Below are 16225 nucleotides of genomic sequence, written 5' to 3' on the forward strand. Positions count from 1 at the left end.
CCCAAACTTGTGTGCCATTAGGAATGACAGTATGTTGTATTCCGTGGCCATTCATGTCTCATTCACCCAGATGTAGTAAAACCATATGCAGAGACTGCTTTGTGATGCGTGTGCTTGTTTTATCTGCATGCAGAAACAGATGCCTGAATCTGTTCAAGTGTTGTGTTGAGAGAAACAAACTTATTTCTAAAGAGCCACTTGGAGTGTCTGCGATATGAGTTTATTATATTGCACTATATTATTTTATCTCTTTCTCACACTTCCTCTCTCTGCCATTGTAGTCTTACTGTTAAGGCCCAAAGCATTATCAGTTGGAGCACGGTGGAGTCCTTGCCTTTCTAAACATTTTGAATGAGCGGGCATTATGTTCATATTCAGGGTTATAACTCTTCAATGTGCTTTGTCATATCTGCTATTCCGTTAGGCTGCTAGAAGGATTATCAGGCTATGACTTATTGTCAGTGATCTGATATACCTCCTCCTCCTCAACACCTCCTTTTTTGATCTGTCCGTATTCATCTCACTGCATTCTCGCTGCATTCTCTCTATCTCTCCCATTCATCTCTCTGCTGATTCATTATTTACCACATAAAAGTGGAGTGAGAAGGTACTCCCAGAATCAAAGTGTGTGTCTTCTATGGCGAGGCAATGGAGAGGGATGTGTTGCGGACCTCGGCGGCGCTGAAGGATGGCACCACTCATCCATTACGCTCTCAGCGGCTGACTGAGCTGCACCGTTCCCAACTGCATTTATCCCTCACGCTTATTCTCCAAAATGGACCTGTCACCAGGAATTGCTGTTTCTCCCAGAAATACAGCATTGTCTCCCAGGGAGGTTTGATTTCTGAAACCTGTCGTCTCTGTTTCAGACACGGGCCTCCTGCAGCAGGACGCGGCCAGACAGACTCTGGAGGAGAAGCTACAGCCTAATCTTCATGTGTTGGGGCTCCTCTTCCTCAGCAAACCTATGAGCCATGCCTTCAACTTCATCCTACTCTTCCAGTTGTAAGTTACACTAATAAAGACGACTACAGCTAGCTGCCATATTAAAGACGTCTAATGACAGAATAACACAACAACTTGGACCATAGGGAAATAAAGAAGGCCTACTCAGTGGAGGGAAATGAAACTTAAAAGTGTTCTACAAAGTTAGATTAAGATTAGATTCTAATGGATCACTCAACACATTTCAGATATCCATGAGGAGATTATAACATGCTCCAATTGTATAGATTCTTCCTAATTAAACAAACAACATGTATGATCCCAAAGCCCAGATACAGTGGTGTCAGGGGGCTTCAGTTATTCCCCTGTACCACATCAACCATGTCCCCTGGCATGTTACTACCCATCGTTTCAATTATCAACATTTGTCACCAGCTCTCTTAGTGTCAGCAGCCTCCCATCCATTATGCCCCATGTTTTACACCTTGAGAAATGTGTTGGCTCTGCAGAAAAGGCCAACTGTCTTTGTGAGAGAGAGGATTTCTCAGAAATACAGACTCATGGCTGGATTCCCTCTACCTGGCCTTAACAGTGTTTATGTAGTACAAACTAGTGCCCATTCGTATTGTCAATTAGTCTGATAATTGGAAGCATTTAACCGTTAATAGGAGTCTACTTGATATTTTTATTAAATGAAAAACATTTCTGAAGTTCTGCATTAGAAGGCTTCTCATGTACAAATTGGCCTCAGCATGGTGTTCGTGTGAATCCTTAGAATTTTGTTCAAATATTGATACAGAATGTGTCTGCTACTGTACGTCCATAATTTTTCCCTTGGAACATTCTTTATCATGGGTAGTGAATTGACCTTTTTCATATCTATGAATCCAAGCTATGCCTATGCCTTGTGGGCATATGTGCTGCATCTAATTTGGGCCATGCTTTTCAATGATGTCATTTAATCTCATGCCTTACTGCATTATTTAATGGTAAGACCCTGTGGGGACCAGCTAATGAATCACACCCTGGCAGGCAGGCTGACTTTGTGACAGTGGTAAAGTTGTAACTCTACATACAATGCATTTGGAAAGTATTCAGACCCCTTCCCTTTTTTCCAAATTTTGTTATGTCAAAGCCTTACTCTAAAATGTATAAAATATTTTTTCCCTCATCAATGTACATGTAACCGATGTGAAATGGCTAGCTAGTTAGCGTTGGTACGCGCTAATAGTGTTTCAATTGGTGACATCACTCGCTTTAAGACCTTGAAGTAGTGGTTCCCATTGCTCTGCAAGGGCCGTGACTCTTGTGGAGCGATGGGTAACGATGCTTTGTGGGTGTCAGTTGTTGATGTGTGCAGAGGGTCCCTGGTTCTAAGCCCAGGTTGGGGTGAGGAGAGGGGCGGAAGCTATACTGTTACATACACACAATACCCCATAATGATGAAGCAAAAGCAGGTTTTTAGAAATGTTAGCAAATGTATTAAAAATAACAAACAGAAATACCTTAACCTCTCTAGGGTATGTGGGACGCTAGCGTCCCATCTGGCAAACATCCAGTGAGATTGCAGAGCTCCAAATACAGAAATACTCATTATAAAAATTCAGAAAACAAAACATATTTTACATAGGTTTAAAGATTAACTTCTTGTGAATCCAACCACGGTATCAGATTTAAAAAATGCTTTACGGTGAAAGCATACCTTACGATTATTTGAGAACATAGCCCAGTTGACAAATTAAATTATTACAAACAGTAACCAGCCAAGCAGAAGCGTTACAAAACTCAGAAATAGAGATAAAATTAATCCCTTACCTTTGATGATCTTCATATGGTGGCACTCAGAAGACATTCATTTACTCAATAAATGTTCATTTTATTTTGATAAAGTCTCTTTATATCCAAAAACGTCCGTTTTGTTTGTGCGTTTTCTTCAGTAATCCACAGGCTCAAACGCAGTCAAAACAGGCAGACAAAAAAATCCAAATTGTATCCGTAAAGTTCATAGAAGCATGTCAAACGATGTTTATATTCAATCCTCTGGTTGTTTTTAGCCTAAATGATCTATAATATTTCAACCGGACAATAACGTTGTCAATATAAAAAGTAAACAAGAAATGCACTCTCTCGGGATTGCGCATGAAAAAGCTCTGTGACACGTCAGGGTCCACTCATTCAGACTGGTCTTACTCCCTAATTTATAAGAATACAAGCCTGAAACCATTTCTAAAGACTGTTGACATCTACTGGAAGGCATAGGAACTGCAAATTGAGTCCTAAGTCAATGGATACTGTAATGGCATTGAATAGAAAAATAAAATAAAACATGTAAAAAAAACTTCCTGAATGGATTTTTCTCAGGTTTTCGCCTGCCAAATCAGATCTGTTATACTCACCGACACTATTTTAACAGTTTTGGAAACTTTAAAGTGTTTTCTATCCAAATCTACCAGTTATATGCATATCATATAGCAGGCTGTTTAATTTGGGCATGCTTTTCATCCAAAATTCCGAATGCTGCCCCCTACCCTAGAGAAGTTAAAGTAGTGATGGACTGTCATTTCTCTTTGCTTATTTGAGCATTTTGTTGTTTTGTATAGTTTGTTTAAGTGTTCTTCGTTTTCAATAAAGAAGAATGTATTCAAATCACGCTACGCTTTGGTCTCCTCGTTATAACGAACGTGACAGAATAACCCACCAAACAAGGACCAAGCAGCGTGAAAAGAAGGAGCAGCGTATGATGGAGCAGACAGCATGGACATGGGACGGAATACTGGACGGTATAGGATCCTGGACGTGGGAGGAGATACTGGCAGGAGAGGATCGCCTACCATGGAGGCAGGTGGAGATGGAATGGCGACGATATGTGGGTACACGACTAGCACGGAAGCCCGAGCTTTTTTTTGGGGGGGGGGGGGCACATGAGGAGATTGGCTGAGTCAGGTAGGAGACCTGAACCAACTCCTCATGCTTACTGTGTTGAGCTTGTAACTGGTCAGGCACCGTGTTATGCAGAGATGCGCACGGTGTCTCCAGTGCGCTATTCTAGCCCGGTGCGTTCTATTCCAGCTCCTCGCATTGGCCGGGTTAGAATGGGCATCCAGCCAGGAAGGAGGGTGCCGGCTCAGCGCTCCTGTTCTCCAGTATACCTCCTTGGACCAGGATATCTCGTGCCGGCTCTGCATACTGTGTCTCTGGTGAGTCTGCACAGCCAAGTGCGTCCTGTGTCAGTGCCCTGCATTTGCAGGGTGAAAATAAACATCCAGCCTGGAAGGGTTGTGTCAGCTCTACACTCCAGACCTCCAGTACGCCTCCACAGTCCAGTACGTCCTGTGCCTGCTCCCCGCACTCGCCCTGAGGCGTGTCACCAGTCCAGTACACCCTGTTCCTGCTCCTCACACTGAGGTGTCCAGAGCGTCCGGCGACAGTACCCAGTCCAGAGCGTCGAGGGTGATATATGTGTTTTTTTACCCCTATCTAGGGTTTTTGTATGTTTATGGGGATTTTCCAGTCTAGGTGTTTTTATGTCTATGGTTGCCTAGATTAGTTCTCAATCAGAGGCAGCTGTTTATCGTTGTCTTCGATTGGGGACCATATTTAGTGAGCCATATGCCCTGGATAGTTTGTGGGTTATTGTCTATGGTTAGTTGCCTGTGTCTGCACTCGTTAGATATAGCTTCACGTTCGGTTTGTTGTTTTGTATAGTTTGTTTAAGTGTTCTTCGTTTTCATTAAAGAAGGATGTATTCAAATCACGCTGCGCTTTGGTCGCCTTGTTTGTTATAACGAACGTGACAATAAGGCTGTAACGTAACAAAATGTGGAAAAAGTAATGGGGTCTAAATACTTTCCGAATTACCTATAGATGTTCCCCCTCACACACACACACACACACACACACACATACGGTGCCATTAGATAGTATTCATACCCCTTAAATTTGGGCATTTATTGAAAATTATACAGAAATATCTAATTTACATAACTATTCACACCCATGAGTCAATACTTTGTAGAAGCACCTTTGGCAGCAATGACAGCTGTGAGTCTTTCTGGGTTAGTCTCTAAAAGCTTTCCACATCTGGATCGTGCAACATTTGCCCATTATTCTTTTTAAAATTCTTCAAGCTCTGTCAAATTGGTTGTTGATCATTGCTAGACAACCATTTTCAGGTCTTGCCATAGATTTTCAAGTAAATTTAAGTCAAAACTGTAACTCGGCCCCTCAGGAACATTCACTGCCTTCTTGATGAGCAACTCCATGGTAGATTTGGCCTTGTGTTATAAGTTATTGTTCTGCTGGAAGGTGAATTGATCTCCCAGTGTCTAGTGCAAAGCAGACTGAACCAGGTTTTCCTCTAGGATTTTGCCTGTGCTTAGCTCCATTCTTTTTCTTTTTTATCCTGAAAAACTCCCCAGTCCTTAATGATTACAAGCATACCCATAACATGATGCAGCCATCACCATGCTTGAAAATATGGAGAGTGGTACTCAGTAATGTGTTGTATTGGATTTGCCCCAAACATAACACTTTGTATTCAAGACGAAAAGTGAATTGCTTTGCCACATTTTGTTTGCAGTATTGCATTAGTGTCTTGTTGCAAACAGGATGCATGTTTTTGGAATATTTTTATAGTGTACAGGCCTCCTCCTTTTCACTCTGTCAATTAGGTTAGTATTTTGGAGTAACTACAATGTTGTTGATCCTTCCTCAGTTTTCCCTTATCACAGCCATTAACCTCTCTGGCATATATGGGACGGTAGCGTCCCACCTCGCCAACAGCCAGTGAAATTGCATGGCGCCAAATTCAAAACAACAGAAATCCCATAATTAAAATTCCTCAAACATGCAAGTATTTTATACCATTTTAAAGATAACCTTCTTGTAAATCCAGCCACAGTGTCCGATTTCAAATAGGCTTTACGGTGAAAGCACACCAAACGAGTATGTTAGGTCAGCACCTAGTCACAGAAAACCATACAGCCATTTTCCAGCCAAGGTAATTGCTCACAAAAATCAGAAATAGCAATTCAATTAATCACTAACCTTTGATCTTCATCAGATCGCACTCACAGGACTTCATGTTACACAATAAATGTGTGTTTTGTTTGATAAAGTTAATCTTTATGTCCAAAAACCTAATTTGAAATTGGTGTGTTATGATCAGAAATGCATTGTCTCAAACAAACATCCGGTGAAAGTGCAACATCAAATTACAGAAATACTCATACTCATATTCATTGATAAAAGATACAAGTGTTATGCATGGAAATATAGATATACCTCTCCCTAATGCAACCGCTGTGTCAGATTTCAAAAAAGCTTTACGGCGAAAGCACACCTTGCGATTATGTTAGGTCAGCGCTAGTCACAGAAAAACATCCAGCCATTTTCCAAAGAAGGAGATGTGACAGAAATAGCATCATAAATATTCACTTACCTTTGATGATCTTGATCAGAATGCACTCCCAGGAATCCCAGTTCCACAATAAATGTTTGATAATGTCCACCATTTGTCCAAATAGCTACTTTTGTTAGCGCGTTTGGTAAACAAATCAAAACTCACAATGTGCGTTCACTAGTTGCAGACGAAATGTCAAAATGTTCCGTTACAGTCCTTTAGTAACATGTCACAAATGATGTATGGAATCAATCTTTAGTATGTTTTTAACATAAATCATCAATAAGGTTCTACCGGAGAATTACTTTGTCCCTCCTGGCCCTCTTGAAGCATGTGGGAACAGCAGACTGGGATAAGGATAGATTGAATATGTCCGTAAACACACAAGCCAGCTGGTCTGCACCATGCTCTGAGGGCGCGGCTGGGGATGCCGTCTGGGCCGGAAGCCTTGTGAGGGTTAACACGTTTAAATGTTTTACTCACGTTGGCTGCAGTGAAGGAAAGCCCGCAGGTTTTGGTAGCGGTCAGTGGCACTGTATTGTCCTCAAAGCGAACAAAGAAGTTTAGTTGGTTTAGTTTAGCTGGTCTGGTTAGCAAGACATCGGTGTCTGAGATGGTGCTGGTTTTCTTTTTGTAGTCCATGATTGACTGTAGACCCTGCCACATACGTCTCGTGTCTGAGCTGTTGAATTGCGACTCTACTTTGTCTCTATACTGACGCTTAGCATGTTTGATTGCCTTGCGGAGGGAATAGCTACACTGTTTGTATTCGGTTATGTTTCCGGTCGGTTTGCCATGATTAAAAGCAGTGGTTGGTGCTTTCAGTTTTGCGTGAATGCTGCCATCACTCCACGGTTTCTGGTTGGGGAAGGCTTTAATATTCACTGTGGGTACCACATCACCGATGCACTTGCTAATAAAGTTGCTCACCGAATCAGCGTATATATCATTGTTATTGTCCAATGCTATCCGGAACATATCCCAATCCACGTGATCGAAGCAATCTTGAAGCGTTGAAGAGACCTGAGCACGGTCACTTCCTGTTTTAGTTTCTGTCTATAGGCTGGGCGCAACAGAATGGAGTCGTGGTCAGATTTGCTGAAAGGAGGGCGAGGGATGGCTTTGTATGCATCGTGGAAATTAGAGTAGCAATGGTCCACAGTTTTACCAGCCTGGGTTGTGTATTCGATATGCTGATAAAATTTAGGGAGCCTTGTTTTCAGATTAGCCTTGTTAAAATCCCCAGCTACAATAAATGCAGCCTCAGGATATGTGGTTTCCAGTTTACATAGAGTCCAATGAAGTTCTTTCAGGGCCGTCAAGGTGTCTGCTTGGGGGGGATATACACGACTGATTATAATTGAAGAAAATTATCTTAGTAGATAATGCGGTCGGCATTTGATCGTAAGGTGAACAAAAGGACTTGAGTTCCTGTATGTTGTTATGATCACACCACTACTCGTTAATCATAAGGCATACACCCCCGCCCTTCTTCTGACCAGAGAGATGTTTGTTTCTATCGGTGCAATGCGTGAAGAAACCGGGTGGCTGTATCGACTCTGATAACGTATCCCGAGTGAGCCATGTTTCCGTGAAACAAAGAATGTTACAATCTCTGATGTCTCACTGGAAGGCAACTCTTGCTCGAATTTCATCTACCTTGTTGTCAAGAGACTGGACATTGGCGAGTAGTATACTTGGGAGCGGTGGGCGATGTGCCCTTCAACGGAGCCTGACCAGAAGACCGCTCCATCTGCCCCTTCTGCGACACCGTTGTTTTGGGTTGCCTACTGGGATCCAATCCATTGTCCTGGGTGGTGGTCCAAACAGAGGATCCGCTTCGGGAAAGTCGTATTCCTGGTCGTAGTGTTAGAAAGTTGACATTGCTCTTATATCCAATAGTTCCCCCTGGCTGTATGTAATAAGACTTAATATTTCCTGGGGTAACAGTGTAAGAAATAATACGTAAAAAAAAATACTGCATACTTTCCTAAGAATGTGAAGCTGCGTCCATCCCTGTCGGCGCCAAACACAGAGAACCAGAGCTGTTGCCAGAGAATTTAATGTTAATTTCTCTACCAATAACCGCCTCCAATGTCATTTTAGAGAATTTGGCAGTATATCCAACCGGCCTCACAACCGCAGACCACGTGACGTGACGCCATGCCAGCCCAGGGCCTCCACATCTGGCTTCTATAGTTGCGGGATCGTCTGAGACAAGCCACCCTGACAGCTGATGAAACTGAGGAATATATCTGTCTGTAATGTGCCGTTTTCATAAACCCTTAAAACATTGGACATAACTTCAAAACAAATGTGTTATTTTGCTTGGGTTGTATTAGCAACATAAATTATCACACACACATAATAACATAACAAATAATGATCTCTGGTTACTACAAAAAAGACTTGTACCTTGGGCCTAAAAGAGTCCAGCCCGGTAAAGGAGTTCAGGGAACTCAAGTGACCTTAGTCGCGCAATGTTTGTCCGTTCATACAAGTGTAGCGTAAACCCAGTCTCTTTTCATACAATCAAAATATCAAACTCTTTTACCACACAACCATAAAGAGTATCAAATCTCAATACGTCATCAACTACAACTGATCACATAAATCATCACGATATTACCACACCAAAACAAATAAAACACCGTATGCAAAAAAAGTTGCAGTCAGTCAGTAAGTCAGACAATCCAATCCGCCAACAGAGTAGAAAGGCCATGAAGAACCAGCGGAGACCAACTGAGATGTGTAGTCCAAAGGAAGCAATGAGTTGATCTGATCCTGGTTAAACTTGAGAAAAGACTTTTAAATACAACAAAACAAACAGAGTAAAGAATCTTCGGAACTGAGGGTTGAACACATCCTCATTCGCACTACCATCACAAACCCCACTTTTGCGCAGCTGATGCGGGCTATTTAATTGGGAATTGAAGGGGAAGCGCCCTATTGGAAGGAGAAGCACTGAGACGGTTCAGACAAATTCAGGAGCGTCACACTGAATATATTGTTGGGTTCTGAGAATATAAAATATACTTATTCATCGAGGGAGAGAGGGGAATGTATAGCGTTTACATTCTGTCCGGATATGGTAGTGTTAATTATCCTATTGAAATATTGAGTGCTAGGGTCTAGAGGGTCTGCACCTGAAGTTAATGGTTATCTGTAGAAGGAATGTATATGATCAGTGCAATTAAGCTTGGTTGTACTGAGTGTAGGTAAAACGATCACATGTGGCAGGCACTGATAAGTGGAGAGAGCCGTGGATTAGCGATGAAGGGGGTCGAGGTCAGGTCAAATTAAGGGAGAAGGTAGTGTTTCAAGAGAAGGAGGAGATTCCACCCCAAATTGGGGTATATATACCACCTCTGGTGGAACCATGTCTTTGTCTGTTCAGCTGTTTCGATCCTTTGTGAGGAATAGGAAGGAAGCTTTCATAGTGTTCTTCGGTTTCTTACTTTGATATTTAGAACCTAACAATATGCAAGTGATGTCTGATAAATTAACAAGTTGATGGTGCACTCAAAGAAGCCTCAGCTGCTAAGCACAGATAAATTAAACTCTCTGTTCTGTTATATTGAAATATATTGCACGCTATACTGCGGTATGATGCAACTTTTAAATGAGTAGCCAATGTACTAATGTTTTAAGGAAGACCTAGAGACAGCCCTAGACAGCCTCAGGGGAAGGAAGGACACACCTGCTGGGACCCTGCAGCTTCTCGGGAGTTAACATGGAAACTCCTAAAATGTCACCAGTGGCCAGCCCGCTGGGCTGATGAAGATCTTTTAATAAAGACAAAAAGGTTAATGAAGGCGAGGCACTGGAGTGCGTTATCGCTGGTCTCTCTCTCTCTCTTTCTCTCCCTTTCCTCTGCTGTCTGTGACTAAGGGGAAGACTTGACCTTGTAGGATCAGAACACTAAGTGGATTTTTAATCCATCCCGTGCCCTCTAGACTGGCGGGTAGCCGCCTGTTATTTATAGGTGAAATGTCATGTCTTTCCTAACGAACACTTCTTATTTTTCTCCTCAAAATAATGGCCCGTCCAGTCAAATATATTCTGCACAAATGAGGAAACGAGCATTAATCAGCTGACTTCATTTTGTAGGTGGCATTATTTATAACGCTGGATTTGCATAATGAGATTATTTTGTTCTGATCAATAAACCATTCAGAACATTGGTCCTATGTGGTAGGTAGTATGCCTTAAAGCTTCAAAAACCTTGTTATTTTCCATTTTATTGATTTATCTTGTGTCATTGAGTTTATATTGTAATATTCTGGCCTTTCAGTCCTTGATACCAAAGCATATGTGCCTTTTTATTTTGCCTGGTTTAAGAATAAATACAGTACATGACCACTGCTCCCTTTCAGATGTTTTTTTGTCAATGAGAATCACGCCACCCGGACACGAGCGCTAACCAAACTGTCGACAGTGATCTTCAGTGTAATGTTTGGTTTATTACTCTGGACTGGCCCCCACTCTGTTGATGGAATGGGCCTTGTTATCAGCATTTAGACAGCTCTCACTAACGCCTTCTCAATCGATACCCCCTTCATTGTGTTCAAGGGGCTTAGTAGTCGATCAATGCTCAGCTGTGTGACCCCTCTTTCCCCCCCTCCGCCTGCCTGCTCCTAAAACAACCATCACTACACCTCAACACTGCTGCTGCATAGTGCTGCCTGCTGACGGTGTCCTTGGGATGATAGACAGCATTGTTAAGTCAATTCCCTCTTCCCACCCAGCATCTACATTATCTATACAGTATCTCATTCTCCTTCATCATCAACTAGCTCATTCTTCAGCATCCTTTATCATCCTCACTCTGCCTACTGTATGTCACAAATCAAAACGTCATCTACTTAATTTGATGTTTTTTCCTGCTCCATGATTCGATTTTGTGGCCTGAAGCCTTTCAAAAGACAATGTTCACATATCACACCCTCAAAGATGATACCGTTGTTTCCGATGTGAAAAAGAAAGCTGTAAGATATCTATAAGATATGAGCTTGTCTTTCTGTCACTTATTTGAAGTCCAAAGTACGTGTCTTGTGGTAACTTTACCTCAGTCTGTTGAAGGCACTGTGCACAGAACAGATTTCCTGCTTGATGTCAGTTTGAGTACCGGTAACTCGTCACTGCACACTTGAGTGAAACAGACACTAATTAGTTTGATGAAGTGAGGGCTTATAAATAACAAGTCCCCTCTCTCTGTTCTCAGTGTGTCTATTGGGATCAGCTATGTCCTAGCTGGCAGTGAGGCCTACGCCGCTCTTCTACATGTGAGGTAAGTCTGCAGTGACAAAAAACACAAGGGCAGTGACAGACATATCATAATGGTCTCATTATAGCGTGTGGGTAGTTTCCATGTTCTACTGTTTACTCTTTACCCCTTTTGAGGTGTAAGTACTTCTCATTGTCTTTTCCAATTATGACTTCAATAGGCCGGATGAGTGATTAACTGGGGTAAATTAGGGTTCAAATTTTAGGATTAGGGCCATAACCGTAAAGCTAGACCATTTGGCTAACAAGGTCTTCTTTATCTTATTGGCAGTGCAATTGACAGCCTTCAAACATAACACTTAGCTTGAGTTGTGCTGTCATAACACTAGACTATTTTGAGAATATCGTAATGGCTGTCATTACATAATTTCTCAGGTAAATTGATTGGGAATTTAGCCATTACACTGGGGTTAACACCCATTCTCTTACAATAAGTGAATAACAGAAAGTCAGGATACTCATTTAACATCACCTTACACTGGACAACGTCCCCAATCACTGCCATGGGGAATTGGGATATATATATTTTTTTAACCAGAGGAAAGAGTGCCTCCTACTGGCCCTCCAACACCACTTCCAGCAGCATTCCAGGGACTGATCAGGACCAACCCTGCTTAGCTTCAGCAGAAAGCCAGCAGAGGGATGCAGGGTGGCATGCTGCTGAAGCTAAGCAGGGTTGGTCCTGGTCGGTCCCTAGAATGCTTCATTCCCCATTAGTACATGAAGCGTTATATACTGAGTGTGTAAAACATTAGGATATAATATTGAGTTGCACCCCCTTTTGCCCTCAGAACAGCCTAAATTTGTTGGGGCATGGACTCTACAAGGTGTCGAAGCGTTCCACAGGAATGCTGGCCCGTGATGACTTCAATGCTTCCCACACTTGTGTGAAGTTGGCTTGATGTCCTTTGGGTGGTGGACCATTCTTGATACACACAGGAAACTGTTGAGTGTGAAAAACCCAGCAGCTTTGCAGTTCTTGACACAGTCAAACCTGTTCACCCTCTGAATGGTATACATACACAATCCGTGTCTCAATTGTCTCCAGTCTTAAAAATCATTCTTTAACCTGTCTTCTCCCCTTCATCTACACTGATTGAAGTGGATTCAACAGGTGACATCAATAATGGATCATAGCTTTCACCTGGATTCACCTGGTCAATCTGTCATGGAAAGAGCATGTGTTCCTCATGTTTTGTACACTCAGTGTGTATGTAGCTGCACACCTCAAGCAATTTAGAACACAATGTTTTTTAATAGTAAGTCTTTTAAGTTTTAGTCGAGATGTAAGGAAAGCATAATTAAGACTACACCATGATGTTTAAACACGAACATAAAACATTGTGCCTTTTTGTATTTTATTTATATATTTATTGGATTCGGGCAGTAGGTCCTTGTGAATATCGTAACTCATGTTTCTGTAATTTTGTAAGACTGTTTCTCTTTAAAGTCTTAGTCTTTAGGAAGCTTTGCTTTGAATAATTCATTCCCTTTTATCATTACTCTAAATGTTTTACTTTTAACTCATATTTGAGATTTCTCCAGTAACTACTGTCGTAACTGAAAGGATTACGGCCTCTGTCTGTATGATAAAAATGTATTTTCGCACAACTTGAAACACCACAACTTAGAAATGCACTCATTATATCTTGCCCAAAGGCAGGGTCTCTTTTTCAGTATAAACACCGGTTTTACAAGAAGAACAAAACATAAATAATACTTTATACAATATCTGAGAAATCTTTTTGATATAGAGAATACATTATTTTTGTTTTTCTCACTACACATATCAAGATTCACATGGTCGTATATTCATGAAAAATAAATTGTATTTCTTTAATCTATTCATATGACAACATATAAAATAGGTGCTTATTTTTCTCCAACATCTTAGAAATGAAATCAAAGGTGCCCTTTCAAAAAGTAACCGGTAAAATTCAAGTCAGTATCTGTCAGGTTCCATGTTGAAGTGGCCATCAGTATTCAGCACTAGCTCCACACATAAACAGGAAAATTGAATAAGCAGACTCTGGTAGCCTCTCCAAGAACAGCATACGGTATCTTAATTCAATAAAAAAGTGCCTCTAATTGCAACCTGGTGCTAGTTTCTGTCATTTCTGCTGGGTCTGTCCTTGAGATAATTGCGTATCTTAATCTCTTTTGCCAGTTCTGTTGGGCCTCTGATGGGAAATGGTGATAATGTTTGAGGAAAAGGATAGTTAGTTCTATGTATAGACTTCCACACACTGTATTCCCAGGTTTGATGAGTTGTTTGTTTGGATGTTTATATTTTTTATTCGAAAATATCTTAACCTCTTATGTTAAAGAGTGTGAGGTAAATCACCAAGGCTATCTAAAATCACCGCAGGATTTGATCTCTTAAACTTGCCTTTTACCTCTTAAAAGTTGCTCTGATGTTCCTTTTGCCCTTGAGTTAGGTGGAGCTCGGAGTACAGAGCTTTTTCATTTTAATTAAAGCACTTCCTCTAGCTTTCCTCTGAAAACATACACTAGAGACAAATTCCACAACAAGAAATAATACTCTGTTATCAGGCTGAAAGGATCCATTTATCTACCAAGCAACCAAACCATGAAAGCACTTTAAAGTTCCTCGGATATGAATAATTAATCTGTTTATTTATCTGGGAAAATTATCCCTAAACGCTTTGAGCTGTGTTATTGCTTACTGCTATCTCCTCCTCTCCTCTTGGTGTGGCCTGCTAGAGTATTTCATTTGAAAAGTGCTTTGTGAAGAGGGACCCTGGGATGGCAGGCTGATGAATCTACACAGACATCTAGCCTCACTTTATTATCATACTAACATATATCCTCCTGCCTCTGTTTAGTCTGAAAGGGCATGGATTTGAATAGCCAAACTGCCCAAGAGTAGTAAGTCAGTAAGTAATAAGAGTAACACTAATTGGGGATGTTACTGTTGTAAAGCTATTCAGAGTTATTCCTGAGAGCTATTTATTGTTTTTCTGTGATGCAAAAATGTATAGTTTGTGATTTAAAAGGGGTGAGTTCATTAGCTTCTTATTTAGCTTCATGCTATATTTCTCATTAATTAGTAAAAGCCAGCCTTAATGTTTCTTTTACAGTGAGCTTGTAGTGAGCAATTCAGTTTCTTTTCCAGTGAGCTTGTAGTGAGCGATTCAGTGATTCAGAGTCCAGGTTTTAAGAATGGTTCTTGTTTCCCTTATGGCGGTATGCTCTATCATGCTACTCTGGTGTGGTGTCAGCTCCAGCGTGCAGAAATAAGGATGTTATTGTCACGTCTAATCAAGGTGGGTGGAATCAGGCGCAGAGAGCAGATAGCGATATAAAGTTTATTCTCCGGTGAACAAAAATAAACAACGGTCAACCCAAAATACACACAGGGTGAATTTATCCAACACAGGATAAAGACTAACCGGAGAATAAGAAACAACAAACACCGACAGACAAAACGTATGACAAAATAAACAATCCCGCACAAAACAAGGGCGGGACAACCTACATTAAATACAGACACTAATTAACTAAACAACACACAGGTGAAACCAATTAGACAAAACCAACAGATACACGAAAAAGGGATCGGTAGTGGCTAATAGGACGGTGACGACGACCGCCGAGCACTGCCCGAACGGGCAGGAGAGCCAACTTCGGCGGAAGTCGTGACAGTTTATTCTAAAATTGATTACATTTTTAAAAATCCTCAGCAATCTACACACAATACCCCATAATGACAAAGCGGAAACAGTTTTTTAGAAATTTTAGTGGCGCAGCGGTCTAAGGCACTGCATCTCAGTGCTAGAAGCGTCACGACAGATCCTGGTCCGATTCCAGGCTGTATCACAACCGGCCGTGATTGGGAGTCCCATAGGGTGGCGCACAATTGGCCCAGCTTTGTCTGGGTTAGGGCTTGGCTGGGGTGGGGTGGGCCGTCATTGTAAATAAGAATTTGTTCTTAACTGACTTGCCTTATTAAATAAAGGTTAAATAAATAAAAAAAATGAAATACCTTATTTACATAAGTATTCAGACCCTTTGCTATGAGACACAAAATGGATGTCAGGTGCATCCTGTTTCCATTGATCATCCTTGAGATGTTTCTACAACTTGATTAAAGTTAATCTGTGGTAAATTCAATTGATTGGACATAATTTGGAAGGGCACACACCTGTCTATATAAGGTCCCACAGTTGACAGTGCATGTCAGAGCAAAAACCAAGCCATGAGGTTGAAGGAATTGTCCGTAGAGTTCCGAGACAGGATCTGGGGAATGGTACCAAAACATTTCTGCAGCATTGAAGGTCCCCAAAAACACAGTGGCCTCCATCATTCTTAAATGGAAGAAATTTGGAACCATCAAGACTCTTCCAAGAGCTGGCCACCCGGCCAAACTGAGCAAGAAGGGCCTTGGTCAGGGAAGTGACCAAGAACCCAATGGTCACTCTGACATCTCTGGAAAGACCGGAAAATAGCTGTACAGTAACGCTCCACATCCAAACTGACAGAGCTTGAGAGGATCTGCAGAGAAGAATGGGAGAAACTCTCCAAATACAGGTGTTTTTTTGTTTATTTAACCTTTATTTAACCAGGTAGGCT

General features: G+C 41.4%; 1 protein-coding gene across 1 annotated transcript in view; it reads left to right on the plus strand.

The window, feature by feature from the left end:
• The window catches only part of si:ch211-51h4.2 (uncharacterized), a 99759-nt gene that overhangs the window by 8958 nt on the left and 74576 nt on the right, over positions 1-16225 (plus strand). The window contains exons 6-7 of the mRNA XM_064935439.1: positions 870-1005; positions 11571-11636. Of these exons, the coding sequence (XP_064791511.1) occupies positions 870-1005; positions 11571-11636 (202 nt within the window). The remainder of the gene's footprint in view (positions 1-869; positions 1006-11570; positions 11637-16225) is intronic.

The sequence above is a fragment of the Oncorhynchus masou genome, chromosome 24 (genome assembly GCF_036934945.1).
Source record: "Oncorhynchus masou masou isolate Uvic2021 chromosome 24, UVic_Omas_1.1, whole genome shotgun sequence".
NCBI lineage: Eukaryota > Metazoa > Chordata > Actinopteri > Salmoniformes > Salmonidae > Oncorhynchus > Oncorhynchus masou.